The 26,074-nt window shown below is 53.1% G+C and overlaps 9 protein-coding genes across 12 annotated transcripts; 4 read left to right on the forward strand and 5 right to left on the reverse strand.

The window, feature by feature from the left end:
* Nucleotides 1–211: 211 nt before the first annotated feature.
* PV07_07398 (uncharacterized protein) lies at nucleotides 212–2,418 on the reverse strand (the record flags this gene model as incomplete). Its single annotated transcript, XM_016394472.1, has 7 exons — nucleotides 212–554; nucleotides 713–964; nucleotides 1,068–1,120; nucleotides 1,178–1,333; nucleotides 1,454–1,937; nucleotides 1,992–2,303; nucleotides 2,389–2,418. The coding sequence occupies 7 exons, from the start codon at nucleotides 2,416–2,418 to the stop codon at nucleotides 501–503; spliced, it is 1,341 nt and encodes a 446-aa protein (XP_016247891.1). The 3' UTR covers nucleotides 212–500.
* Nucleotides 2,419–3,064: 646 nt separating this feature from the next.
* On the reverse strand, nucleotides 3,065–8,879 carry PV07_07399. Of its 2 annotated transcripts, XM_016394474.1 has the most exons (4): nucleotides 8,573–8,879; nucleotides 5,265–8,518; nucleotides 5,132–5,172; nucleotides 3,065–5,035 (listed from the first exon to the last, which is right to left on the reverse strand). In XM_016394474.1, exons 1-4 carry the CDS (start codon nucleotides 8,635–8,637, stop codon nucleotides 3,341–3,343), a joined length of 5,055 nt encoding a protein of 1,684 aa, XP_016247893.1. In that variant the 5' UTR covers nucleotides 8,638–8,879; the 3' UTR covers nucleotides 3,065–3,340. The 2 variants fall into 2 exon arrangements, with proteins under 2 accessions (XP_016247893.1, XP_016247892.1); XM_016394473.1 differs by having other exon boundaries at nucleotides 3,065–5,172.
* A 242-nt stretch (nucleotides 8,880–9,121) lies between these two features.
* On the forward strand, nucleotides 9,122–11,027 carry PV07_07400. 2 transcript variants are annotated; one of them, XM_016394476.1, is made up of 4 exons: nucleotides 9,122–9,621; nucleotides 9,670–9,796; nucleotides 9,845–10,457; nucleotides 10,521–11,027. In XM_016394476.1, exons 1-3 carry the CDS (start codon nucleotides 9,556–9,558, stop codon nucleotides 10,414–10,416), a joined length of 765 nt encoding a protein of 254 aa, XP_016247895.1. In that variant the 5' UTR covers nucleotides 9,122–9,555; the 3' UTR covers nucleotides 10,417–10,457; nucleotides 10,521–11,027. The 2 variants fall into 2 exon arrangements, with proteins under 2 accessions (XP_016247895.1, XP_016247894.1); XM_016394475.1 differs by having other exon boundaries at nucleotides 9,845–11,027.
* On the reverse strand, nucleotides 10,728–12,826 carry PV07_07401 (uncharacterized protein). The gene has a single exon (XM_016394477.1). The coding sequence runs from the start codon at nucleotides 12,066–12,068 to the stop codon at nucleotides 10,836–10,838; it is 1,233 nt and encodes a 410-aa protein (XP_016247896.1). The 5' UTR covers nucleotides 12,069–12,826; the 3' UTR covers nucleotides 10,728–10,835.
* Nucleotides 12,827–13,180: 354 nt separating this feature from the next.
* Nucleotides 13,181–18,377, forward strand: PV07_07402. 2 transcript variants are annotated; one of them, XM_016394479.1, is made up of 3 exons: nucleotides 13,181–13,518; nucleotides 13,590–13,762; nucleotides 13,865–18,377. In XM_016394479.1, the coding sequence occupies exons 1-3, from the start codon at nucleotides 13,477–13,479 to the stop codon at nucleotides 17,994–17,996; spliced, it is 4,347 nt and encodes a 1,448-aa protein (XP_016247898.1). In that variant the 5' UTR covers nucleotides 13,181–13,476; the 3' UTR covers nucleotides 17,997–18,377. The 2 variants fall into 2 exon arrangements, with proteins under 2 accessions (XP_016247898.1, XP_016247897.1); XM_016394478.1 differs by having other exon boundaries at nucleotides 13,590–18,377.
* Nucleotides 18,229–18,972, reverse strand: PV07_07403 (uncharacterized protein). The gene has a single exon (XM_016394480.1). It carries the CDS (start codon nucleotides 18,791–18,793, stop codon nucleotides 18,320–18,322), a length of 474 nt encoding a protein of 157 aa, XP_016247899.1. The 5' UTR covers nucleotides 18,794–18,972; the 3' UTR covers nucleotides 18,229–18,319.
* A 413-nt stretch (nucleotides 18,973–19,385) lies between these two features.
* Nucleotides 19,386–20,590, forward strand: PV07_07404 (transaldolase; the record flags this gene model as incomplete). Its single annotated transcript, XM_016394481.1, has 5 exons — nucleotides 19,386–19,424; nucleotides 19,499–19,529; nucleotides 19,580–19,698; nucleotides 19,755–19,919; nucleotides 19,970–20,590. 5 exons carry the CDS (start codon nucleotides 19,386–19,388, stop codon nucleotides 20,588–20,590), a joined length of 975 nt encoding a protein of 324 aa, XP_016247900.1.
* Nucleotides 20,591–21,083: 493 nt separating this feature from the next.
* Nucleotides 21,084–22,673, forward strand: PV07_07405 (uncharacterized protein; the record flags this gene model as incomplete). Its single annotated transcript, XM_016394482.1, has 1 exon — nucleotides 21,084–22,673. The coding sequence occupies one exon, from the start codon at nucleotides 21,084–21,086 to the stop codon at nucleotides 22,671–22,673; it is 1,590 nt and encodes a 529-aa protein (XP_016247901.1).
* Nucleotides 22,674–24,526: 1,853 nt separating this feature from the next.
* PV07_07406 (uncharacterized protein) lies at nucleotides 24,527–24,871 on the reverse strand (the record flags this gene model as incomplete). Its single annotated transcript, XM_016394483.1, has 1 exon — nucleotides 24,527–24,871. One exon carries the CDS (start codon nucleotides 24,869–24,871, stop codon nucleotides 24,527–24,529), a length of 345 nt encoding a protein of 114 aa, XP_016247902.1.
* Between the last annotated feature and the right edge of the window lie 1,203 nt (nucleotides 24,872–26,074).

The following is a 26,074-nucleotide window of genomic DNA, read 5'->3' on the forward strand; positions in this document are numbered from 1 at the left end:
GTGACTATCCACAAAGGAACAAGGAATATTCCGTACCCTTCGCCTTCGCAACTACACGTAACACGGACCTCGCTTCCATCCTGCCAGCGTTTGCGAGAAATGCCTGGATCCCACGATGCTCCGAGACTTGAGGAAATACTGATACTTTCACGTTGCGAACAGGGTACAGTTGAAGTCAATGAAGGGGACTAGAACATCATTATCATTAGTCCTCCCCCCCGGTTTCAGATTGTGGTGCAAGTACATGAAGCGGTCTCGTCTGGCAATTTTGTTGTCCGCGAGAAAGAGAGAGAGAGAAACAATAACCACAACTTCGTCGCGCACTCATCCTTTTCCATCCTGGGATTTGTACAGCTCGCCCCCTGGCAGATTATGTGCGATCGACGTTGCTGAGGACGAACGAGCAACAGTCCAAGTACTTTTTTGCCAACTTCCCATTTCCGATAATAGTTGCATTACATTTCGCAACTGATTTCCGAATGCCGGGCGAGGCGGGGGTTTCAGGATTGACGGGTCTTCTGGATCCATTCGATCGCGTCGAGCAAGTATGGGACCTAATATACCGTGTTGGTATCTTTAGCAGTGTCTCGTAGGAAAATATGACTATCACCCAGTTCCTTCAAGGAAAGGGGAGGGTAAATAGAAGTGGCCAAAGGATGGGGAGGAAGAAGAAGAAGAAAGACGACGGGACCAGACGTTCACGTTGACTTACGAATTTCTGGGGATCCTCCGTGGCCGGGAAATGTCCCAGGCCTTTCATGGCCTTGAAGTTGGCGCCGTGGATCTTCTTCGCCGTCGCGTGAGACATCTCGGGCGTCGTGGACCAGTCGTATTCGCCGGTGAGGAAGTAAATGGGACACTTCTTGACGTCGATGGACGCGACGCGGTCGCGGGCGTCGAAGCCGCCAAAGTAGAAGTCCAGATCACCGTGGAAGATCCCGTACGCTTGACCGGAGTACATATGCTGGTAGCGAAAAAAAGGATCAGCACAAAGGTTGAGGATAGAGAGAGCAGGATAATAAGAGTCGGCCAGTGTTGGGGTTAGGGTTAGGGTCTGATTGCCATACCCAGATGAGCAACTTGTTGACCTTGGGGCTCTGAGGCGCCATCATGCCGTAGACTGCAAGCGTGTCAGTGGAATTCAAAATCCAATGTCTTCGCGCGGGATGCAACTTACTCCAGTCTGGGTTGAACAAGGCTTGATTACACACGGGACTCTTGTCATTAAACTGTCGGTCCATGGTCAAATAGTCGCAGCCCTGAAGGGGAATGGTGCCTCCAGCACCGACTTCCTCTGCCCGTATTGCGACAGCTACACATACTTGACCGGCCACTAGAGCACAAGAAGAGTCAGCGAAGCCGCTCGAGATGGATTGTGAGAACCTGTTTCGCCATCTTCCGCTTTCGGTGCCACGAGGCCGGGTAGCAAATATCAGACAGGATCAAAACTCACTGCTAGCTCCGCAAACGATGGGCTTGTTGAGTTTCAAGGCCTTGACCACTTCCCTGATGGTTCCAACATACGCATCCTCGTTGTTCGTATGATTCCCCGGGATATGGTTGCTACCAGGGAAGCTCCTCCCATGAGCGGGCAAGTCGAAGGCAATCATGGTGCATTTCTCGCGCATGCGGGCGTCGTTCATCACGCCGTGATATTGCCGGCTGTCACTTCCTGCGGTATGCAGAAACACGATCTGCTGGGGCCCGTTGCCAGAAGTCTCATAGAAGACCTTGGTGCGGCCCCAGACGGGTGCGTTGATGTAGATGTATTTGCCTGTCAGATGGTCTTCGTCGGTCTCGGGCTGTTCGTCTTCCTTCAGGGGCCCGTTCTGGCCCTCTCGAAGGAGTTCGAGGAGGCGGGTGGCCAAGTGGCAGTACTGGGCAAACTTGACCTGGTTGCCTTCAACACCGACTCCCTCTTGTACGATGTTCATGCCCTGGTCGAGTCAACTTTCCACACGTGAATTGTCTTCGGGCATCTGTTCCCCTACCTGTAAACCAACAAAGCTGGTATAGGGAGCGACGGGAGCGGCGGCAAAGAATTTCTCCCACTGTTCGGGCTGTGCTCGAAGAACAAAGTCGGCTTTGGAAGGAGACCCGGTTGAAGTCGTGGTTTTGGCGCCGGGTGACACTGTAACGAGAATAGCTTCTTCTCCCCCAAGACTCTGCACGCCCATTGTCACAGATTCAAAGATGGCTTTGGTATCGACGAATGCTTGCCATTGGGGATCCTTGTCCAAGGACTTGTTGAGAGAGGATACCGCATTGGACATTGCCTGAGGCAAAGATGTCCAAGAATGGGTCTAGATCGTCATTAGTCTGGATGTAGCAGCGAAACCGCCATCACAGGAGGAACGGAGGACGTGGTGCTTTGGTGAGAAGACGTACGGTGCCATTTGCGCCGTTCACAGGAGGCATCTTGATTAGATTGTGAGTTGTCAGGTCGTCCCGGTGTGTAAAGCAGTGATAGAATTTGGGTTATAGCAAGTTATGCTGAAGGTGAGGTGTAACGCACCCCGCGAGCCGCCACAGCTCTCTTTAACCTCTGGCAGACAGCTCTTTCTCCGCATACTTGTCCTCGTGTCCAAATTGGGGGAGGGCATCTCGCAGCTTCGAGAGGACGAAGACACAGCTTGCCGATGGCCAGAGCGCTTTGGACTACCGCCTCGTCAGCAACCCATTACATCCCCGAGAGAGACCAAGAGACCATGCGCCTTTCAGGTGGTGGAAACGCGTGGAGAACGATCGCAGGCAATTGGGTGGAAAAGGGCGATATCACCAGGATCCCTGGGCGACCGATCTCGGAATTGCAGTCGATCAGAGACCTCCCTTCGACAGAACCAATGGAGGATCATCGACCCCGCAGGGCAAACAACTTCGAGAGGAGAAAATGGTGAGGAGAGGCGTGAGAAGGATGGCAGATGAGGTAGTCCCTGAGTTCCAGAGAATGAGCGAGTGGCGGACTTCAATCGCCGCTCTTGGAGACCGTGGATCAGGAAGGATCAACATCGATGCCGAAGCCAGATTGGAGAAGGGGGGAGAAGATGGAGTAACAAAGTCATCGGCCAGAAAGCGCGAGGTTGGTATGTGCTTTTGATCTTGCGTCGTCTATATTGTCGCCAATAGTGTTGTCTCTGGACCAGACCGGTGCCACTTAGACTGACTCGCTCATGGCACGCAATTGTCTAGTCCCAACTATACAGGGACGAGAGATATATGTACAGACTGAAGCCATTCATCTCTTAAGTAGTCAGCGAAAGCAATTGCTCCTCCCACCCGCCGAATCTCATAGTACCCAAATTACCCCAACCATGCATAACAGAAAGTCCTTGGACGCACATCAAGAGTCATCGATCAATCGCCGTTCCTGCCACGATTTCTTTGCCAAGTCATACAATGTGTCGAAGTCGCCGCTCGTTTGGCACATGGCTCTGAAATGACCATCTTCCTTTTGCAGCAGCTCCCAGGGATCAGCATACTCCACTACCTCTCCTTTGTCAAGCACCAATACTCGATCGTAATCAATAATGGTCTGCAATCGATGAGCAATGGTCAATATAGTGTTGTTGTGGAGTTCTCGTAGAGTGTCTTGGATCTTGGAATCAGTCGCATAGTCGATCGATGCCGTGGCTTCATCCATCACTAGCACTTTTGGTGACTTCAGTAATGCTCTAGCAAGACACAGCAGCTGTCGTTGGCCCTGAGACAGGTTCGAGCCAGATTCAGCCACTGGAGAAGACAAGTCTCGGAAAATGTTTTTGTTTTCCTTGCTGTTGCTGGCAACGTGGACAAGGGTCGAGTCGGATTTCACGGTCCCTTTCGCAGACAGCGAGACATGACTCTGCGGCGGACTTGAATCCCCCCGGACTGTTGGTGATCGGCTGGAGGCCTCAAGCGGTGTTGTTGCACCCGACTGCTCTGAGCCACTATGTGCCCCTGAGATGAGCTGGACTCGTCGAAGGGCGGTGAAGATCTCTTCATCCGTGAAGAGTTCAAACGGGTCCAGATTGCTCCTTAGCGTGCCGGAAAAGAGGGTGGGATCCTGGGGGACGATCGTGATGTTTTCCCGCAAGTCTTGAAGCCCGATGAGTCCAATGTCGACATCATCAATCAAGATCTTGCCCTCCTCCGCCTCCAAGCCTCTGAACAATGCCAGCGCGAGTGAGCTCTTGCCTGCACCAGTCCTCCCGACAATCCCGACTTTGTGCCCTGCTTCAATCTTGAAAGTCACGTTTCTTAGTACAGGTTCTAGATCTGGTCGGTATCTCGTGCTGTATCCGATGAACTCGACAACTCCGTGACTGGGCCAATTCGCCGCAGGTTTTGTCTCCGGGATATTTGCAGGTGCTTCTTGCTCGACGTCGATGTACTCTTGTATTCGTTCGACGGCGTTCATGTTCTGTTCATTGGCAGCATATAGGCGCACCAGCCACAGAACATTTTGGGTGAAAGTGATAGCATAAGATAGTGCCAACCCTGCAGCGCCAGGGTCAATGCGGCCAGCGTTAATGACCACGAACATGGCTGAAAAGAAAGACACCAGTGCCCCCGCAATATCGATCCGAAATGCGAGCCATCTGTTAGTAGCCCACAAGTAGATGAATGGGCGGTTGTGTGTGTTGACCTTCAATTGGCTGTCCTCGATGAATCTCGACTCATCTCCATAGGCCCGAATCGTGACCACTCCACTCAACGTCTCCCCAAAATGTTGGAACAGAGGGCTTCGCTGAACTGCTTCGATCCGTTTCAAGTCGCGTGACGAGCGGATGTAGAGGAGACCGGTTAGTATGTACATGATGGTGATGAAGACACCTGGGATCAAGAAGCCAGGAGTGATGACGGAAATCAGGACCACAATCGTCAGGACGGCGGCGGCGCTGTGCAGCATGCCAATCGCCACAGGAGCGACTTCTTGGTCCAGAGCTTGAATGTCTTTAGAGAATCGATTAGTTAGCTGGCCGAGCGGCGTCGAATCGAAAAAGCGAAATTTGGCGCGAAGAATGCTTGTCAAGAGTCTCTCATGCAGACACCAAGACTGCAGATATCCGTTAGCTCGCACACGTATTGACGCTGCCCATTGACCGGTAACTCCTGCGAAGACCAAGGGGATTGAAACAGGACGAGGACTTACAGCGCGACGAGAGCCCCAGAACAGGATGATTTCTCGGGAAACTAAAAGCGTGCGTTAGCTTGTTTCGACCTTGAGAGCGCAAGGAATATGACGCTTTCGATCCAGAATGCTGTCGGAAAGGGGGAGAACTCACAGCAGATAAAAACGTACAGACCACCAATCAGGGCATATATCCCAAGATAGTAGCCATCGTCGACATCATAAAATGACTTGACAACCCATGGTATGCCGTAGGATGGCGCTGTTTGGGGCATTTGAACATATGAACCTCCAAAATTCGATGTTGCTCCCATCGCCTTCACATCCTGAAAGGCATTTACGGCTGCATGTGTCGTATGCACACCGCGGACGTGGTAGGCGTTGGCCCACTGTCTGATCCACAAGTTTGTCGCGACTGAACCCAATTGTGTTGCTATGAATCCCCACGCAGCGAAAATCCAATAGTACCAAGGGCCCATCGCCTTAAGATACATCTGGATTGTTGACCATTTCACACTTCCTGTGGCTTTTGCTTCAATCCGGTGATCGATGAATTGTTTCTCGGGCTTATTCGTCTTCGGCCTGCCTTTATTGGTTGCCTTCCCGCTTGGGTCGGCGGTACCGTTTGTATTTCTTCCAGACAAATGTGATCGCTCTTCTTCGAGGTTGGACGGTGTGCGGGACGGCGGTCTGGAGTTGGTCCTTGAAACAGGACGTGACTTGAAGAGTTCATCCCCGAGCGTGCCGCTTTCGATAATTTCTTGCGGCGTTCCTTGAGCCACGATCTTACCGTTGTCGAGGACAACCACCCAACTCGCAAGTGGGACCGTAAGTGCCACGTTGTGCGAGACCAGGATACAAGTTCGGTGGGCCATCAGATCTCCAGTCAGAGCCTCTTCGAAGATGTGCTTGGCGGTGTGAGCGTCGACAGCACTAAGACAGTCATCGAGAAGTATGTGCTTCGAATTCGAATACATCGCTCGCGCAAGCGATATTCGCTGCTTCTGACCTCCTGACAAAGTGATTCCCTTCTCACCAACCAAAGTCTGGTCACCAGCGTCCAGGATCTCTAGATCACGTTCCAGAGCACAAATTGAAATGACCTCATGGTAGCGATCTTCATCATAGGGACTGGCAAAGAGAATATTCTCTTTGATTGTCGCATTGACCAGCCACGCCTGCTGTGCGCAATATGCCACACTCTCAGTCAGCCCCGTCACAGGGTCAGGGCGCAGATCTTGTCGTACAGATCCACCCGGGATGTAAACAGCACCGCTGAGCAGTTGCATTTCCCCCAACAATGCCATTAAAAGAGAGGTCTTGCCGGCTCCCGTCGGTCCAGCGATGACATTCAACTGACCAATAGAGAACTCGGCGCTCATGTTGATAAGTCTGAATGCCTCGCTCACGTCTTCGTCGGTTGTTCCCCAAGTTAAGGTAGCATTTTCAAGCGCAATGCGGGTGGTCGGTAGGCTTCTTCGTCTGCTCTGGCGCAATTGCAGATATTTCTCTGTTTCTGCCTCCTCTAGGAACTGCTCAACTCGATCAACCGATACCTTGGACTCTTGAACGTGAGCTACCATGTCGGCAAGCTGGTCCAATGGAATCCGAAGTAGAGAGAACATCGATAAGGCTGGAAAGGCGATGGAGGGCACCAGCGGTCGCTTCTCGACTCGCGTGTACATGAGAAACGAAACAAAAGTGATCAGAATCGGGACACCACTCCAGATGGTAGCTGCAGATGCCCACAAAACGTATTTGCGCCATAAGGCAGAGAGCTCGACTTGTCTTTTCTCGTTCACATTGTTTTGGAAACGCTGCTCCCAGGCGAAGTATTTGATGATTCTGATGTTTTGGAGAACTTCATTCGTGACGTGAATTCTGCCATCAGTGGCTGCCATGATCCGTTTCTGTGCCGCCTGGAACGAATGTGCGATGTAGAGGTTGAGTGGCAAGATAAGGATCATCACGAATATTCCAACGAAAGAGCTGAAGCCAAGGACGTTGTATAGCAGGCTCACAGCCATAACCAGTTGGACGGGTACCGCCGCCCAGAGAAAATGGAGATAGGCACAGACTTCGGCCACTTTGAAGGAATCAATGGACATCAAGTTAATGATGGTGCCGTTGTTGGCTTGAGATCCCGTGGACTTCTTAGAATTGGCGTCAGACGCAGCATTCTGCTGTTTTCGGCCCCTTCCTCTGCAAAGCGACCCGATCTTTGCCCAGAAACTTCCTTCCTTTCGAGCAGCTTCTTCTCCAAGCTTTGTATCAGTGGTTGCCGCCGCCTTCCGTCTCAAAGTCTTGGAGTATATCTCGCCAATGATAATAGCACGTAGTTGAATGCAGATTTTTCGACCGATCCACAGGCCTTGACCATCGCCAACTGCTTGAACAGCTCCTGTGGCGAAAAGAAGGATGACATACAGCCACGCAGCACTAACGGGAACTGTGTCTGTGTTTTCCAGGTATTCCAGAACGGCCTTCAAGAGAAGGGTTGGAAGAAACATGAAGACGCTGGCCAGCATACACCATGCACCCTGGATTAAAATCTGAGTCTTAAAGTGCAGGAGGAGTCGGACAGCTAGCGAGTGAGTCTTTCGAATCTGCCGGAACTGGGCTAGTACAGTCTCTGCCTTGTCTTCCAAAGCCAGATTCCAGACATCAGCGAGCTCCAACGTCTTCTTGAATCCTTTCCAGACGATCGGGTCGACCCAAGTAAACGTTGCGAGGGACAGGACGCTGGCGAGCGGCTCTCGAGACGGTTCGATGTCACCTTCATACTCCAGCAAAACACCTTTGTTTCCCTTTCGAGCTGTGAGAGCAAGTACGACAAGCGTACACGTGATCGCAAACGACACTATTGTCAGGATCTGAGAAGGTTGCCCAGGGCGGTGGACAAGAACAGAACGGAACACCCAAACTTGGCAAAGCCATTGGACGATGTACAGCGCTGAACTGTGATTCCAGAGGCCTTTGAGAGGGCTTTGCCACTTCGTTGTGGAAGAGACCAGACGTGCCCCAGCAATGACTAGGAGATAAGCCCACACGGCGGTCTCTGCTGTCCAAGTCCTTCTTTTTCGGTCCGATGTGTTCAAAAGGGCTGCAACATTTACGGCAAGTTGTGCGGACAGCAGTAGGAATTCAAATGTGACCATGAAGACTTCGCCTGTAGGTTTGTTTACATCCTTCGTTGAGTGTCCTCCATGAGAGTATGTCTTCTGCAGCGTCAGTCTGGCTAGGCTATCATCGTCTTCATCGCCAGACTCAGGCTCATCCTCGCTGGTGTCAACAAGAAGATCTCGAGATCGGTTGTGAAATCGTATCGTCGTTTGCCAAAGGAATTGGTGAAGTAGAAGCAAGAGAGACACCGCACATGCCAGCAATGGCAAGAGAGTCTGGAGATAGCTATTTGCACTCGATCAGCACATGAGCTCAGACAGAACATGCGATATCACATACTCGGCTTGGAAGCATGCAGACAAGTCGTCAACCCGCCATATCGGGCTACTGCAATGCGCGAACATCGCCGCAATCGATTTTCCACAACAGTCACCACTCTTCAACCGATGCGGGGATGGCAAAATTCATGTCGACCCGGACAAGCAGTGCTGGAAGATACTGATAGGGACAGAAATTAAGAGCACGTCGAGATGAAAATGCGACAAGGTCAAATCCATAACTCAAACAAATAATAATGGGCAGAGACGGACCTGGAAGGACATGCTCGGTTGTTGTTGACCAAGTGGTCCCTCCTTCCGCGGTCAACGCTTCCATCCAGCCTCTGACGCCACTTATTGACTACGATCAAAGTTTCCCATATTACTTAGGGCATGTCCGAACCGGGAAATAAGGATGAACGGTGAGTGGCTGGGAGGCACGAGACTTTCCTCGGGCACACTCGGGGGCGCTCGGGGTACAGCGATAGGCAAGCCCGAAGCCTAGTGAGCCCAAATGCCTGCCCAAAGGTGCAGCCGACAATCCGGCTGCGGACCTCAACTCTGGGACATCAACCGCTCTATCACCTCATATACGAGTAATCCCTGGCCTCATCTCACTCAAGATTTCGACCGCTTTTTCTGACCGTTGGAAAGTCACTCCTTTCCTCTCTGGCTGCTCCCCCGACACGACTCTTGTGGCCTGCGCTGTTTACTGTTTGCTCCTTGAGCTTTGCCACACCCTGTTCTGGCGCCCAGATCCGGGAGATCCATTCTCTAAGACGACCGTGAACAATGTATAGTTGTCGGTAACAATCACCTGCGGCGGCTAAACATCACCCTTTCAAACACCTCATTCACCTTCAGGACAGTCACCCGAGAGAAACCCGTCTACTCTACTGCGTTCAACGCCTGCCGCAACTAAATTTCCTCCCCCTTTCCACCTCGGTCGCCTGTTTCCTTCTCCGCCACCACCCGCCAACTTGTGTCGCAGTAACTTCGCCCAACATGTCTCAAGCGGTCCTCATGAAGGAATATAAGGCTCTAGCCAAAGAGAAATGGGTTCAGATCGAGGTGAGCTGTGGTACAAATCCTTCCCGTACGCAGGGCTAACTCAACTAGATCGATGAAGAGAACATCTATCACTGGAACCTCGCCTTGATGGTCATTAACCCTGACTCTCTCTACTATGGTGGCTATTTCAAGGCTCAGATGAGCTTCCCAAGAGATTACCCTTACAAACCGCCGGGTTAGTATCTCGACTCGCCTGAATTTTTCTGACGCTGACCCCTTTCAGACTTCCGCTTTTCCAAGCCCCTGTGGCATCCGAACATTTATGCTGACGGCCGACTGTGCATTTCCATTCTTCATGCACCTGGCGAGGATATTATGTCTGGCGAGAGCGCTGGTGAGCGCTGGTCCCCAGCTCAACGCGTTGAATCAGTGCTCATCTCCATCCTTTCCCTGCTGGACGACCCCGAGATATCTTCCCCAGCCAACGTCGACGCCAGCGTCATGTTCAGGGACGACAAGGAAGCATTCAAAGCAAGAGTGAGACAGGATGTTGAAGCGTCAAAGAAGGACATTCCCGAAGGGTTCGTCATGCCTACGCACGAGACGACCAAGCCAGTCATCGAGAAGATCGACGATGATTTCTGGAACGACAGTGATGCAGAAGATGTCGATTTCGATGACTTTGACGACTTTGATGATGATGCCGCCAACGGCAGCGAATCGGATCAGGAGTTGAACAACGATTCCGAAGATGAGGAGAACTACGATGACGATGATGACGACGATGCGGAGCATGTTAAGGGCAAAGCTCGGGGAGACCGACTCGACTCTGATATGACGGAACCAGACGAATGAAAGAATGCGTGTCATCTAGTATATGGACCGGACTGGACCTGGTGCGTTTCTAGCATGCGTGCGGGAGTCCTCGACGGGGTTCTGCTGCTGACGGGTGTGTTTAGAAGGCTGAAGCCAGCATCTCAGTCAGGGATCTGTCAGGGGAATAGTCATTTTCAAGCCAGTCGTTCGATTTCAGCGAAGGCGTCTAGCGTCGGCGTACATGGGAGTTCTTCGTGAAATAAGGGGAACGTTCAAAGAATCCGTGATGCATCTTACGGGGAAGGAAGCTGCATGATATCTCAGCAGAGTTTTGCTTTTGGTGCGATAGACAAGTTTCAAGCTCGAGCTCTCTACGAAACACAGATCATATGTGCTATGGTTGAACATGCATGCAGTAATCGTCACCCAAGGGTTCTCACTGGTACTACTGTCACTGGTCATGCACCTCCTATGATCAAAGGCAAAATCTCCTGAACACACCTTTCTGGTTGCTCTTGATTCACCCAGTGCCCAGCTCCATCGACAAGGACAGTTCCCCTGTACATCGGTCGACTTACGCTTTGACCAGTCTCCATTGCTTCTACGGCGCCGGGCTCCTGGAAGGTGCCCCAATCTTTCCTGCCGCTCACGAACACGGTCGGGACGGAAATCTTTGCGCCGGACCACGCCTGCATATCCGCAGCGATTTCAGGTTGCGTCTGGACACGGTACCAGTTCAGACCGCCCTGGAAGGAAGTGCGGCCCCATTCTTGGACGTAGACGGCTAGTTCGTCGTCCGGGAGCCAGCGGGCAGCACGCTCGGCGACGACTTGCGGGTCTTCATTGGCCATGTCTCGCGCGACGGCCTGGCGCATGTTGTCGTCCAGGTCCATGATATAGTACCGCGGCATCTTTTCCAGCTCCGTCGCGACCCATCCGTCCAGCTTGTGCGGATCGTTAACGTCCCAGTCTGCCGACTTGAGGTGGAAGTAGCCTCGAAGAAACGTGTGCAGGGGCGGGCCCGTGGGGATGGTCATTTCGTTGTTCGAGGGTGGGGTGCAGTAGTACCACTTGTAATGTTTCCTGGGGCGGGGAAGTTGGGAGAGCGCCTTTTCCATGTCGACCGGAGGCGGAGGGGGTTGGGAGGCGGCGCCGTAGGACGGAGAGGTGGAAAGAGGAGAGTGGGGAGGGCCCTTGGTGGGATGGGACATCATCACCAGGCACTGGAACATGTCCGGTCGCGCGAGGGCGCAGACGCTTGCGGTAACAGCTCCAAAGTCGTGCCCTACAACACAAGAGACGGAGGTGTAGCCAAGAGCATTCACCAGCGTGACCGTGTCTTTGACTAGGTTGAGGGGCCGGAACGAAGACGCATCGAGTGGCTTGCGAGAGAAAGTCCGCCCATATCCCCGCTGGTCGAAGGCGACAGCATGGTAGCCTTGCGCGGAGAGCAAGGGGAGAATTTTGCGCCACGAGTAGGCGAGCTCGGGAAAGCCATGGATCAAGAGGATCAGCTTCGGCTTGGGACCAGAAGGTGGTAGGTTCGTTGGGAGGGATTCGAGAATGTGGAAGACGAGGCTGTGAGGAGAAGTATCGACATAGCGAGATCTGATTCCGGCAGGCAGTGGAAGTGGAGCCAGTGTCGTGGGATCAACGGCATCAGCGGGCGAATCTTGGTGAGTATAAGCCATGGTCCGCTAGGATGGATCCAAACACTCTTGAGGTAACCAGATCTCAATATGGTTTGCTCAAGAAGTGGAAGGCAATCAGATATCAAGAAAGGGCTCTATCGCAATCTAATACTGCATATGCGGGGAAAGCGACGCTGACAGCGCCCTTCGAGCGTATAAGTACAGAGACCTAGTCTGACAAATGCATCTTCCCTTACAACAACCGACCGAGGCAATCGTCTCTTACTTGCGGGGATCGTCTCCTTTGAAGACCATCTCTTTCAGCCTTGTAACGGGAACATTGCTCTTCATATGCCATATGCCACAAGTGGGTGTCTTGGTTCGTTGTTGGAGGACCTCTTGCCTCTTCGGGCACGGCTATGTCATTTTTCCAACACGGGCGACCACTAATTTACCCCGAACCTGATAGCCTGGTGGGCCGAGGGACAGTCCGTAGTGTGGCATGATATCCGCCTCGGTGCATATACCACACGAGTACTCCGTACTCCGTACCACTGCAACAAGTGGCTGGTGGGCAGTCGCGGTTTCAAAGCAATCTGATCTCTCGTTAGTCATCACTTAGACTCGAAAAGGAATCTGGAGGGATCTGCAGGTTCCAGTGCTCGATTCGGGGGGAAAAGAAGCCAGGAGATCTGGATAAGGAGGCCGGGCATGATTCAAGCACGTGGCTCAAGTGTCGATTGTCGGATTCTGCACATTTGATGCCTTGGAAGAGGACGCGTGAGGGATGTCGGTGTTGTGCTGTCGCTCGAAGAAAAAGGTTGGTTTGTTCGAGAAGAGAGTTTGGAGAGTGCATCATCAGCATGAAAAACGCATGACGTAAGGAATGTCGCACACTGTGATTGGTATGTGGTCATTGGCCCCACACCCGACCTTGACGTCCGACACAGCCACAACTCGAGACCCTCACCAGCCGCCCACTCAGTGCCCCGGTGCTGCCCACTACTCGCTAGGTACGGCCGCCCGCTGCCCAGCAGCTCACTACCTGCTCCTACGCGGTCCTCGGTGCTGGGCACAGCTGGCTCCCTCTGTGCCTCTCTGGTGCCCTCTGGCCCTATTATTTTCCGCCCCATCTTTCCCATGGTTACGGAGCTTCCATCTCCCTCGCTCTCCCGCACCGATCCACGCCCCAAATCATACCTACCTTGCTTGGTATCCCAGAAAACAATCCATAATTCGCAAAAGCTCCTAACCGTCTCTCCCTTCTTATCATCCTTTTTGACCTCGTCAGGCGGGAGAGCTCAACGCGAAGCGACATGGGGCCTGGCATCGTTCTTCAGCCCTCCGATAACCACTTCAACTGCTTGGTTTGATAACTCGCTTCTGGTTCTCCCGTCTGCGATACAGGATCATTCTCCATTGATCGCGCGGCAGTTACAGCACCGCAACTTCTGGGGTCGTCGCAACCATGAATTTCCTGCACAGACGGAGCAGGTCTGTATCGGCCACTGTAAGTAATCGCTTTCGGCGCCCCGTTCGGTCTTGCCCTGCGCTCCAGTGCTGACGTTTGCTCAACTTCAGCGGCCCCAGACTCCTGCTTCAGCTTCTGCCCATATGGCAGCCACTCAGGCATTCCTCAATAGCCGAGCCTCGCAGGCAAATCTGTCAGCTTCAGCCGCCGCCCAAGCCCTGAGAACCATGTCTCCGACTCCGACCCCGGTGGATCAGGTTCAGACAAAGCGCATGATTCAAAGGCAAGCCTCTTCCGGTTCTCTTTCAAGTTCAGCCCGGGGTCGAGGAAGAGGCGGCTTGCAGAGGCACAACAGTGCTGGGTCTATGACTGAGAGGACGTTTAGAACTCCGTCGCCTTCGCCTTCGCGACCGGTCTCGCACTCAGAACCCCAGGCACCTCCGCTCCCGACTATTCCGCAACATTTTGTTCCGCCCTCGACCACACCACCCAAGAAGAAGAAGAAGAGGGCATCCAGTCAAGAAGCTCCTCCGCCTCGTGTACTCTCACCGCCCCTTGGGCGACCCTCGAACCGTGGCCAGAGCCTTGATAGGTACGGATCGCCGCAGCAGCAGACGCCGCCGCAGCCGCCACCCAAATATCAAAGAAACACCACTGTTCCACAGAGCAATGATCTTGAACGAGTTGACAGCAGGAACTCCATCAATTTTTCGAGGCCACTGTCGCCGCGGCCCCAGTCTCCGGTGGCGCAATCTCCTATGGCACAGTCTCCAGTTCTCGTGAACGGCGATCGATCCCACTCCAATGCTGTCGTACGGGCGATCTCTCCGGCGCAGGCCGCAGACATTCAATACGACCTTGTGCAAACAGCAAATCAGCCTGTCAAGAAGAAGAAAAAGAGGGTAGTCAATAGTGCAGCTGAAGGGAGTCACTTGCAGACTGGGACAATGGCGAGCAGACCAGTCGTCAATCCCCTGGAACCAAATGCGGAACCGCAACTACAACCCCCTTCAGATCAGCAGCCTCCCTTGAGGAAGAAGAAGAAAAAGCCATCATTGTCTGCAGAGGGCACTGATTCTCCCGCTACCGAGGCTTCGCGGACCGATTCAGACTCGGACTCGAATGTCGAGCGCAAGCGAGAAAGGAGGACTCAGAGAGCCTCAGGAATCTTGCAGAAACAGCCATCTATTGTTCGGGAGGACTGGGAAGGCGAACAGCAGGAGCAAGCCAGTCCGCTTCATGCCCGTGAAGCCGTAGATGCGCACATGAACTCTGTCCAAGAATTGGCAACTCCGGCTCGGGCAAAGAACCCTATGAATGTAACAGATGTATCAAGGAAAATCGAGGTCGCTCCGTCGCCATCCGCTCCCCATCAACCACCAGAGATGCACGAAACGCCAGCACCTGGTGGGCGCGAGGAATCGCCAGCTCCAGCGAGCCACCTTCAAGTCACTGAACCACAGCCTACTCGGGGTACTTCGCTCAGCCCCTCACGGTCCACTCGCTTCTCGGACAGATTGTCTTCAGACCTCGCTGCAGGGCGAAAACACGAACCTCCTCCGCGATCAATATCGCCCGCCAAACCTGCGCTCAAGCACCATTCCCCCGCTCCAGCTTTTCCCGGCGGCGAACCTCGCGGCGCTAGTGTTACCCCGAGCGAGTCGTCTGATATATCGAGCGCGTCAGCAGATGGTCCTCCGAAGCGGAAGAAGTCTGTTCGAGTCAGCTTCGAGGTTCAACCAGAAATTGTCGGTACTGCAGCCAGCTTCCAAAGTCCGGCGGAGAGTCCAGGCAGAGAGAAAAAGGGATGGCTTGGGTTGGGGAAGGGCAAACCAATGCTTAACACCATGTCCTCCAATGACGACATGGAAGAGTTGATGAAGCCACGCCCTCAATTGCCATCATTTGGAAGTGTTCGGGGCCAAAAGTTTAGAGACATGAATGATTCCAACACCAGTCAAATGTCAAGGTCACCACCGGAAACTCGAGCGCCACCCACAGAGGGCAAGATTACTACGTCTTCCGGAACGTCTTCGGAAACCTCTAGTACCTACACTCCGTACCCAACAACAGGCGTGTCAAGCGATCATGCTGTAGGGGCTGTCTTGGCCCAAGAGGCCCGAAGGACCTTCGGGCAGGCCCCTGAAGCTCGACCAAATGAGCCCCTCCCGCCTGAGGTAACGTCGGTAGAGGGCATGGTGTCGTTTTCGGACGAAGAAAACGACATTTCGGAGGCTGAGGAGACAATGACCGCTCCCTCCGCTCGTATAGATCCGGAATTAGAAGTACACCGAGACGCAAAGAACGAACCTGTGAAAACAATCAGCCAATCTGTCAGGTCTGGGCCTCTCCAGACAGAGGTACCCGTTGTGTCCGTCTCACCACCTACTCCCGCCGAAGAGCCGAAACCCAATGATCAATATTTGGTGGAAGTTCCAGGAGGTTTCCCTCTGTCTACGGAAAACCTAGGCAAAGGTGATGATGAGTCGCGCAAGGCACCACCCGTGGCCAGCCAAATCCATGACGTGGGTTCGCGCACGGTCCCTGATGCCGTCGACGACGAAGCGTCGGACAATGATAGCATTTACAGCGATGCGGCAGAAGACCCCTCGGAGATGGAAGGAATGGGATTTGGTTCCATTGACGCGATTGTGGAGAGTCCAATTGTAACTCCGCCAGCGCCACTTACTTCGCCTGAGAGCCCCCTTGCACGAGTATCATCCTCTGTTTCTCATGATGCGCTGGGTGCTGGATCATGGGAGGAGACGCAGGCTCGATGGAGTGGCATTGCAGAGCAGACGAGATATCTGCCCAGCCAAAACATCATTGAGAGCCGATCAGCACCTGCGACCACAGTTCACGATGTGGAGCAGGCAAGGCCAGTCCCAGATCAGGAGCCCGTGCAAGCGAGGACGCCGGAGGTTCTCACGACAGCATACAACAAGATAGCACAACCTGCCCAGCCTAGGCCTAGACGAACCCCCGCATCGCAGGCCCCTACATCACAGCCTAGACGCAAAAAGAAGTCACCTGCAGCAATAGCTGCCGCTGCATCTGTACCGGCTGCGGCGGCCGCTGCGCAAGGACTCCCGGATTCACCGCTGCATAGGAAGACGCAGCCTTCTCCGTATCCAACGATCGAAACTCCAAATCTTGGATATGCTGCGGCAGCCGCTGCACCTTTCCGACAGTCAATGAGAGCTAGCTCCCCCCCAGAGACCGAACCCGGGCTCCGCAAGACCATGCGTCACGAGAACCGCAATTCAATGCCAGCTTCAACCGTTGCCCCGCCACAACAAAGAATGAGCCAGCCTTTGAGTTCTAGTCCTCAAACGCAACCCCGATCTGCACTCCAGAAGAAGCATATTCCTCTGGCCGCGGCTGCCGCCACCTCTGCGCCCGCGTCTCGGAAGCAACCTGTTCGGCCAGTTGTGTCGAATGACAGTGACTCGGAAAGCTCATTTCGGAAGGCTCGTCGAAGCAAGTCTACTACAGGCGGCAAATATACAATGCGTAGAAGCATGCGAGGTCCGGGCGAACCAACTCTACGGGGAGACAGGCTCAATGGCGTCCGGTCGGTTTCACCCGTGGGCAGACGACCGTTCTCCCAGCCAGATGGTTCCCACACCATGAGAACCACCATGAGAGGATCAATCGACAACGTACCAACACTCCGCGGGTCGACTGATGTCAGAAGATCAACCTCCTTGTTTGGTCGCCCACAGACAAATACAGCCACAACCCTCCCTATGACTTTGGGCAGCCAGACCAACCGGTCCCGCATTCTAGACTCGGACGACGAGGACGAACAGCCTCAACGCAGCAAATGGCGCTCCCGATTCGCCGATGATAGTGACGACGAAACGGACGTACCACAATTTGCTCCCGTACGTGGAATTCCTCGTAGAGACAATGACGATGAATCTACAGACCTGGACGACAGCTCGGATGACCAACGAACCGCACCAAAACTTCAAATTCCTCAGGGCGATTCAGCTGCACCCCTCAGCAGCACTGAAGCTTTATCTCCAAATAGCGAGAAGAAACGAGGTTTACTTGGACTATTTCGCAGCAAGAAGCCCAAGGAGGAGTCACTTTCGCCCGTGGTCGAATCCCCTCAAAGGCCCGCAAAGACCACGGATACGAACAAAGCGTCGCGGCTCGGATTTGCATCAACTGCCGAGAAAGACAGAGCAATTGCGCTGGCAAGAGCCAAGCTGGAGGCAGCGAAAGAACAACAGAACCCGGGCGGACAACAACATGGCCATGCCAAACTACACCGTCGACACGCCCCTGAGCGAGTCATGAGTGACTCTTGGCCGCTGCCTCCTGCATTGCCGTTAGCCAATGAAACTGCCCGACCGAGCACGATGGACGGACCCCCGATGCGGAATGGCACGACGAGGCTGAACCAAGGCAGCATGCGCAAACCGAATGAGTTTGCCGAAGCTGTTGGACGCAGTGGGAAAAAGAAGAAGTTCCCCATGTTACGCAAAGCCTTTGGGCTGAAAGATTAATTGGTTGTTTTTGATTTCCTTTTCCAGTTTGACGTTTACTCGAGTACAATGATACCATTCTCTGTCTCACGATTTGTTTCACGCACTCCCTTTGTGATTGGAATAGGCAGACACACACTGCGCGGTTAGTTGGGGGGATGGCAAATATGCAGGATCTCAAAAAGGGCATCTAGATGGGTCAGAAATGCGAATATATCGGCCGGATTTCTGCTTGTTGAGAAGATGGAACTACAGAACATAATCAGGTCATTCCACCTTCATAGCCTGATAATCAGTAATATAACTTCGACGGTACAAAGACCGAACGCAACGAGATGAGACGATCAGCTTGCAGGAGCACATGCACCTTTAGCGCATCTACCGGCCACAGCCTGAGACACGAGATCAGGGTATCCGACACGCCCGAGACGTTTTCCTATCAAGAGCAGGAGCATGACCGACGCAGCTGGTACAGCAATTGTTTTGCTGATGCAACTCTGGAGTAATGTTGTTATTGTATTCCGTATAATCCCAAACCAACCCCTGCAGCCAGCGCTGGAACGGCGGATGTTTCTTCCAGGCGGCCCGCTTCCCGCTACAAAAGAGAGTGGCGATTGGGTTCGAAGGCTTCTCCATTGAGGCAACGGAAGCCGGGGCGTGTGTCGGCGGTGGGTGGTTGTCAAGCACAAACGCTGAGTAAGGGCACAAGGTTGAGGTAAGCCGTTCTCAGGTGATGATTTGATGGGATTGAGCAGGGTGGTTCCGCATGGCAGGCAAGGTGCACTCATCTCTGGAGGGACTGACTGGCATGAGGGCATCTTCTGCCACTGCTGGGGCCATTGGTGCCGCTGTCAAAAGGTTAGGTAAGCCCGTCTTCAAATGGGGACGAAAAGAATGAAGATCAACGTCCAGGCGAAGGCCAGATCTCGATTTTTGCAGGCAGAGGCAATTCTCGGAGAGCCGGAGTCAGTCATGCCTTGGAGTGCTCGGGGTGTAAATTGCGTCGTCGAACGTTGGGACACGATGAAGTGCTGGGGGTCAAAAACTCAGAGACTGGAATCCCTTTTCCAGAAATCCCGCCCGACGTTTCCCGCCCTGACATGGGCACTCTGCCTGGGCGGCACTATCACTAGGCGGTGGTCTCGGGGTGGTTTAGGGCACCTTCTGTAGGGAAGGAGGGGTGCCAGCTGCCCTCTGCCCCACCTCTCGATCGCAAACCTGGTGGCGTCCCTCCTGTCACTGCTTCGTCACAGGCCTGTCAGGACGAGACGCATTTGCTTAAAACCACCCTCGCAGCCGTTTTATCCAGAAGTTTTTTTTTTTCTTGCTTTGATCAATTGACCTCCGGATTCACAGTCGCACCTCTGTACCTATCTCAAAGACCCAGCACATATCACACCAACTACAATCATGACTTCCTCTCTTGACCAACTCAAAGCCACTGGCACCGTACGTTCCACCCCACTGTCCCGCCATCCCGCCAATATCCAAATGCTGGTGGACATACTGACCAAGCTCAACAGACTGTTGTCTGCGATTCAGGTGACTTTCACAGTATGTTCCTTCGACTGTCGAGCCCGGGACCTTTGCTAACCTGTTCGCAGCAATTGAGAAGTACAAGCCACAAGATGCCACCACCAACCCCTCTCTCATCCTCGCCGCATCCAAGAAACCCGAATACGCCAAGTTGATCGACCCTGCGGTCCAATATGGCAAGGCCCATGTATGTTGGCTTCCTTCATGCCGTGTAAAAGCTCAATACTGAACAAAGCGTTGTAGGGCAAAACCATTGACGAGCAGGTTGATGCTACTCTTGACAGACTCCTGGTCGAATTCGGCAATGAGATTCTCAAGATTGTTCCGGGCAAAGTCTCGACTGAGGTGGATGCTCGATTCTCCTTTGATACACAGGCTTCGGTGGAGAAGGCCCGTCATATCATCGAGGTAAGTCCTCAAGATTCTTCTTCGGGATGCAATCAGCTCACAACGCGCAGCTCTACAAGTCGATTGGTATCGACAAGTCTCGCATCTTGATCAAAATTGCTTCCACCTGGGAGGGTATCAAGGCTGCGGAGATCCTCCAAAAGGAGGGCATCAACTGCAACCTGACTTTGATGTTCTCCCTGGTCCAAGCCGTCGCAGCCGCCGAAGCTGGTGCCTTCCTCATTTCCCCCTTTGTCGGCCGTATCCTCGATTGGTACAAGGCTGCTATGAAGAAGGACTTCCCTGCCAACGAGGACCCTGGTGTTAAGAGCGTGCAATCCATCTTCAACTATTACAAGAAATACGGCTACAACACTATTGTGATGGGTGCCTCATTCCGAAATGTTGGCGAGATCACTGAGCTCGCCGGCTGTGACTACTTGACCATTTCGCCCAACTTGCTTGAGCATCTGTTCAACTCGACCGATCCGGTGCCCCAGAAGCTCAAGGCTGAGGAAGCTAAGACGCTGGACATCCCCAGGCGCAGTTACATCAACGACGAACCCTTGTTCCGTTTCGACTTCAACGAGGAACAAATGGCTGTTGAGAAGTTGCGAGAAGGTATCAGCAAATTTGCGGCGGATGCGGTCACATTGAAGGGCATTCTGCGGGAGAAGCTTGAAAAGGCTTGAGCGAATTTGTACAGATTGTCGTGAAGGTTGCTGAATGAGTGGCTATTGAACTTTAGGGGGCAGTTTCCACGAATAATTTCCATCCATCGGACCTCATTTAGATTTGCGGATGGGGGGGTAACTTTCCAAAGAAAAGATAAAAATCGCCGACGGACACATGTTCGACCAAGTTCGATTTCTTGGATGCCGTAGCCCTCCAGATTTCCCATGCCCACCTCACGCTAAACTCCCCCATACCAGCTCGGCACACTTTCTAGATATGCCCTCAGCCTCACTTGCCTCGTCATTTCCAACGTCCGCAGTCGAGGTGACGAGACCAGGTCAACCAATATCATTTATGCAGTAAAGGCGGCCTGTGTACTTTAGCGCCCCTGAGTGCCATAGCCAGCTCAATGGCTTACAACGTCCAGTTACGGTGACAGCAACATGCTTGCGCATTACTGACAACGGCCCTCATCCCTCCGCTCTCCGAGTCTCAACTTCGTCCGTCACCATGAAAACCATGCGGCCAGGGGAAACCAACAAACGAGGGAATGTGGTGACCGCACGAATCGTCCCAGTCTTCCTCCTCGGGATCATTGGGTACACGTCATGGGTGCTCACGGATCTCGTGTGCGTCAAGTACCTCATCCATCCCGAACAGTCGCTGCTTGTACGCCGTGAGACCGGCTCTGCGATCGCCATCCTCGTTATATTCTACCTTCTCTTGCTTGTCGCGCTGGCATGCTTCGGCCGCCTGATTCAGACGATCTTGACGAACCCAGGCCTCGTTCCGCGTGGCGAGCAGTACTGGATTGAAAAAGAACGAAGACGGCGGAAAGAGAAGAGTGCACCCCATAAGGAAGAGGCACTTGAATATGATTCAACCGAGGGATATACGCCCCGGCACCTCCGCCGACAGCAGGATAAGGAGGCTCAGGGCTTCCGCGCTCAAGACTTCTGGCACAGGGACGTCTTCGTCTGCGGCTGGGACGGCCGCCCGCCGTTCTGCTCGACATGCTACAACTACAAGCCCGACCGGGCACATCACTGTAGCGAACTCGGCCGCTGCGTGCTGAAGATGGACCACTTCTGCCCCTGGGTTGGCGGAATCGTGTCTGAAACTTCGTTCAAGTACTTTATACAATTCACATTCTGGGCAGCCTTGCTTTGTCTGCACACACTCGTTGTCATGGCGTATTATTTCGCCAGACGCCGAAGTGAGGGGCCCGGAAACTTCGTCAACGTGCATTGGATCCTTACCCTGATCTTTGCGGGATTGTTTTTCATCTTTGCTGGAGGCATGTGTGGGTCTAGTCTGCAGTTCGCGTTCCTCAATTCCACCACCATTGAGAATTTCACCCGCAAGACCAAAATCTGGTATCTGGCGGTATATTTACCGCCCAGAATCCTAGACAATTGTCAGAAATCGAACAGGACGGATCTGAGGATGATTACATACCCGCGCCCTCCAGAAGAGCAGTTCGAAATTCTCAAGCAGCACGGCGCAAATACAGGGGAACCTGAGCAGAAGGTTGCGGTGCAGGCTGGGAATGCGAATGCGTCAGCTCCAACGCCGCCACAAAGAACCTATGATCCGCAGTCGACCACGACATCCTCCCCTGTTCCTGCCGCGCCTTTACAAGAGGCACCAAACACCCCTCCCTCCACATCAGAGTCGCAGCCGACCATTTCGGTACCCGCGATGCCTTCCAAAGTGGAGACACGTGTATTCGCCATCCTCGAATCTCCACCTGGCGGTAATCCTTTCGACATTGGTGCATGGGGAAACTTCAGAGAAGTCATGGGGTATACAGTGTTTGATTGGTTTTTCCCACTGAGGTCAAGTCCCCTTACCGATCATAGTGATCCAGAGAGTATGTACAAGGTAGGCTCTGTGGTAAAGAGGATGAAGCGAAAGGCGGGAATCGAAGATGGAGAGGCTGACCTGGAACATGGAGGCGAAGGTGCAGATACGACTGGCGAAAAGAGAAAAAGAAAGACCAGAGGATTAGAGAGTGGAAGTAGGCAAGAGCGCAGGAAGACTACGAAACGCAGGCATTCACACTCGGCCTCGGATGGAGGATCGCAGGTCAATCACTAACAAGATGGCTCCGAGGCGCCTGAAGTCGTCGGTCCAGACCCTGCGCACAATCCGATTTTGATCTACTGCAGAGGCTCAAGTGAATCCTCTTGCTATGCTGGGGTCGAGGTTCTGGGATGCAACCACAGGAGTCGGACCATGTGGAAGCCTTGACGGTCAATGAGAAGGCTTTGAGGCTTGCTCCAACGAGTCTCGCCTTCCCCGTCAACTCCTCAAAGAGCAAGGCATGGACATGCAGGCGCAGCTGGGGTGCGTTTATTGGAATTCGTCTGGCGTGCTCCAACGCCAGCCATTGCAACAACATATGACTCAGCGACGATACGTCAAAACACACTTGGCATAACCAAGTGCTCAGGTGATTGCAATCATGGGGGGGGGGGGGGGTTGATTTTTTGGCAGATCAGCGGCGGCGTTTAAGGGGGAAGAGACATACCTCGCCCCGTGGCAAATGGGGCTGTGTGCATATACGGCGAAAATGTTTCCGGCTCCTTGGAATTCTGGACCTGTAAAATTCTTATATGATTGGATTGCAACAAGATCTATCGAGGATGCTTCGAGGCGAAGCTGGGGAAATATGCGATTCTACACGAATTGTCAAAGAGGCCACGCGCACCGAGAAGCGAGGCGTGTCGGGTCTATGCCTCTACATATATATATGCACGTGTTTACGGATCTCTCTTACATGTACAAGCGGAAATGAATGAAACATCCGTTGTTCTGGAGAACTGAAATCCCCCGGGGAGCTTTTGAATCTATCTATCTATCTGTCTGTCTGTCTGTCTGGCTGCTTGAAGTGGCACTGCGCTGTGTGATTCGTGACTCTCAGACTGGACGGACCAGAAGCGTCGGCCTGGCGGGTTGTACAGAGTACTTAGCCCTGCACATGGGACAAGAGTACGAAGCAGCGTTGGGAAGGGCAGAGCGGAGAAGACGAGGGAAATCGAAGATCTGTAATGGAAAAAGAGGGACAGGAGAGAGGGAGAGAGAATGCTGGTGGAGAACAAGATCCTATTTGTCAACGATAGTCTTTGGACCATTCTAACACCAGCTAGGACTTATTCCGTCTCTTGGTCGAAGCGAGTGGATATACCAATACCGAGTACTAACAACACTATCCGAAGGAAAGAAAGGCCATGGTACGCAAAGCGTCCACCAGGATGTATCCAGTCGCAGAGGCTCATTTTCAGGCCAGTCTCGAACGAGAGAGCGCGGAGGTAGAATCGGCCCACGAGCGAATGAAATCGTACCCAAACAATTCGAGGTCTGTCTGGTTGTAGTGCGCCTGACAGAGATGGACGGGTATGGAAGAAAATGTTGAAGGGGTTAACGACAAGAGAGAATTCGGCGGAATCGTGGAGTTGGCGAACGAGTGGATGCATGCCTCGACCGCGCGCGGTGGTGGTTGCGGTGCTGAGCATAAAGGAAAACGGACAGGTCGAGAAGCGGGCTGTTTCCGGATCTAGAGGGCTGTGGCTCGAGTTCGTGCTGGTCCTGTGTGTCCCACTAGGTGATAACCGTCCATGACAAAACGGTTCGGAAGAAGAATGAAATGGTCGGTAAAGACTGGCGAAAGGTGGTTCTGTTGAGGCCGTTGTGTTGTTAGTGAAGGTGGGTGTTTGTGGAAAATTGTCGAATGAGTGGAAGCCAGGTAGTCCAGAGGGCCGCATGTGTCTTGAATTGACGTCCAATCGAAGCTTTCTTACCCGGCCAGGCCCAAGTTGCGCAAGGAGACCCCGGGAGGTTGCAAGGAGTTTGGAGATTCATTGGTATCAAGCTAAAGGCAATGCCCCAGCAAGGCTGAGGGGGTGACGAGGCTGTTTTGTCAATTTCCACGCTGAAACCCCCCTGGATGCTCAAAGCCTTGCCATCGCCCCTCCGTCGGCCGCGACACGATTAAGCATCAGAACAATACTGACACTTCGGGTGTCCACAAATAGTGCATCTTCCTGAAGACAGCTTTGTATTGTTGAGGTTACGGCATTCACTGCAATACCAAAAGTTTCCTGTAGCTGCTTGACTTCGCAGACGGAGGTTTCGTCTGCTCGAAGCTGGAATGGTTTCACGAGTAGGGTGGATGGCTTCAGGAAACGTCCGAGGTGTAGCTTGGACTTGACAGTCATAGAAAGTGTTTGGCTGACAATGGCCGACGTGATAGTAGGCACGCACACCTTTTGTAGTTCCCGCACGATCAATATCATCGTCGGTTTTGCAATTGCTGCAGCGTTTGTGATCACATTGGTTGCATGTTGGATTAATGACCACTTTCATAGGTCGGTTGCCGCAATGACAACATTGCCACAACGTCGGCTCGCTCATGTTGGCAATTCGGCGGGACGGGGGAAGGGGATGAATTGGCAATCAAGAACGCGTGATCTTTGTGCGGACGGCAAACAGTGGCCAGCAGCAAATTTCAGAGACCAAGCTTCCTTTGAAGATAACACCAGAGAGAGGCAGCTTTTGTTTCGAAGGGTTCGGATCGTAAAGGAGCGATGTCAAAAAGGTGGAGAGGAATGAATGGATAGAAGAAGGAGAACGGCTGTTCTGAACAGTTGACAGTTTAACTTGACGAAGAGATAATTGACATGACATACCTTCGTGAGCATGTTCATAGTATTCTTATACTTCGAAAGAAGCGTTCGACGAGTGCAGGGAGACTGTGATCTGTAGGCCATTTTTGCCTTGGTAAAGCATGGTAGAATTGAGCAAGTACAATTGTACCGAGTTGTCATATTGCGCATCTCATCTGTTGACAGTCCGAGTATCAGGCCCTTTCACCAGCCAACACCTGCTCGCATGTGGATGCGGAGGTGGTTGTATCCCGATGACAAAACAACCCGGTCGATCGAATCAAGACGAAGCAGCCTCTTGATTGGAACATATCCGGCCGTCTCTTCGGTATCTTGGATGTATCAAGGGAAGAAGTTTGTCTGCGCCACAACCAGATGGATCCCCGATATTTGGATGCTTGGTTTGACGAACCCAACTTCCAGATTCACGCCTTGCCTCAGACGAGGCTGACGCATTCAGGGGCGAGATCAAATCTACCTTGCAGTGGCTGTGGTAGGCGTCGGAAAGTCCTGACGCCCTCACTTCTTCTGGGAAGAGCTATCTGGCGGTTTCAAGTGATGCATGCCGTACCACGGCCGTCAGCTCGCACATCCGAGGTTCGAGAGCCTTGCCAGATGTGCCCAAGTGTAGATTGCCGAGGAGGCCTTGTCCACATTGTCTGCCAAAAGTACTATACCTCATAGTGCGCACCTAGCCGGGCCACATAAGCCCAGCGGTAGTTTCAGGAACAAGCGACATCCCTTCTCGCCTCAAGTATGGAAGCTGCAACGCCGTTATTGGCGGGGGAGCGAAAAGGCGGCTACCGTGAGAGGCAGAGAAGGCTGGCTGCGGCT

The sequence above is a fragment of the Cladophialophora immunda genome (assembly GCF_000835495.1).
Source record: "Cladophialophora immunda strain CBS 83496 unplaced genomic scaffold supercont1.4, whole genome shotgun sequence".
Lineage (NCBI taxonomy): Eukaryota > Fungi > Ascomycota > Eurotiomycetes > Chaetothyriales > Herpotrichiellaceae > Cladophialophora > Cladophialophora immunda.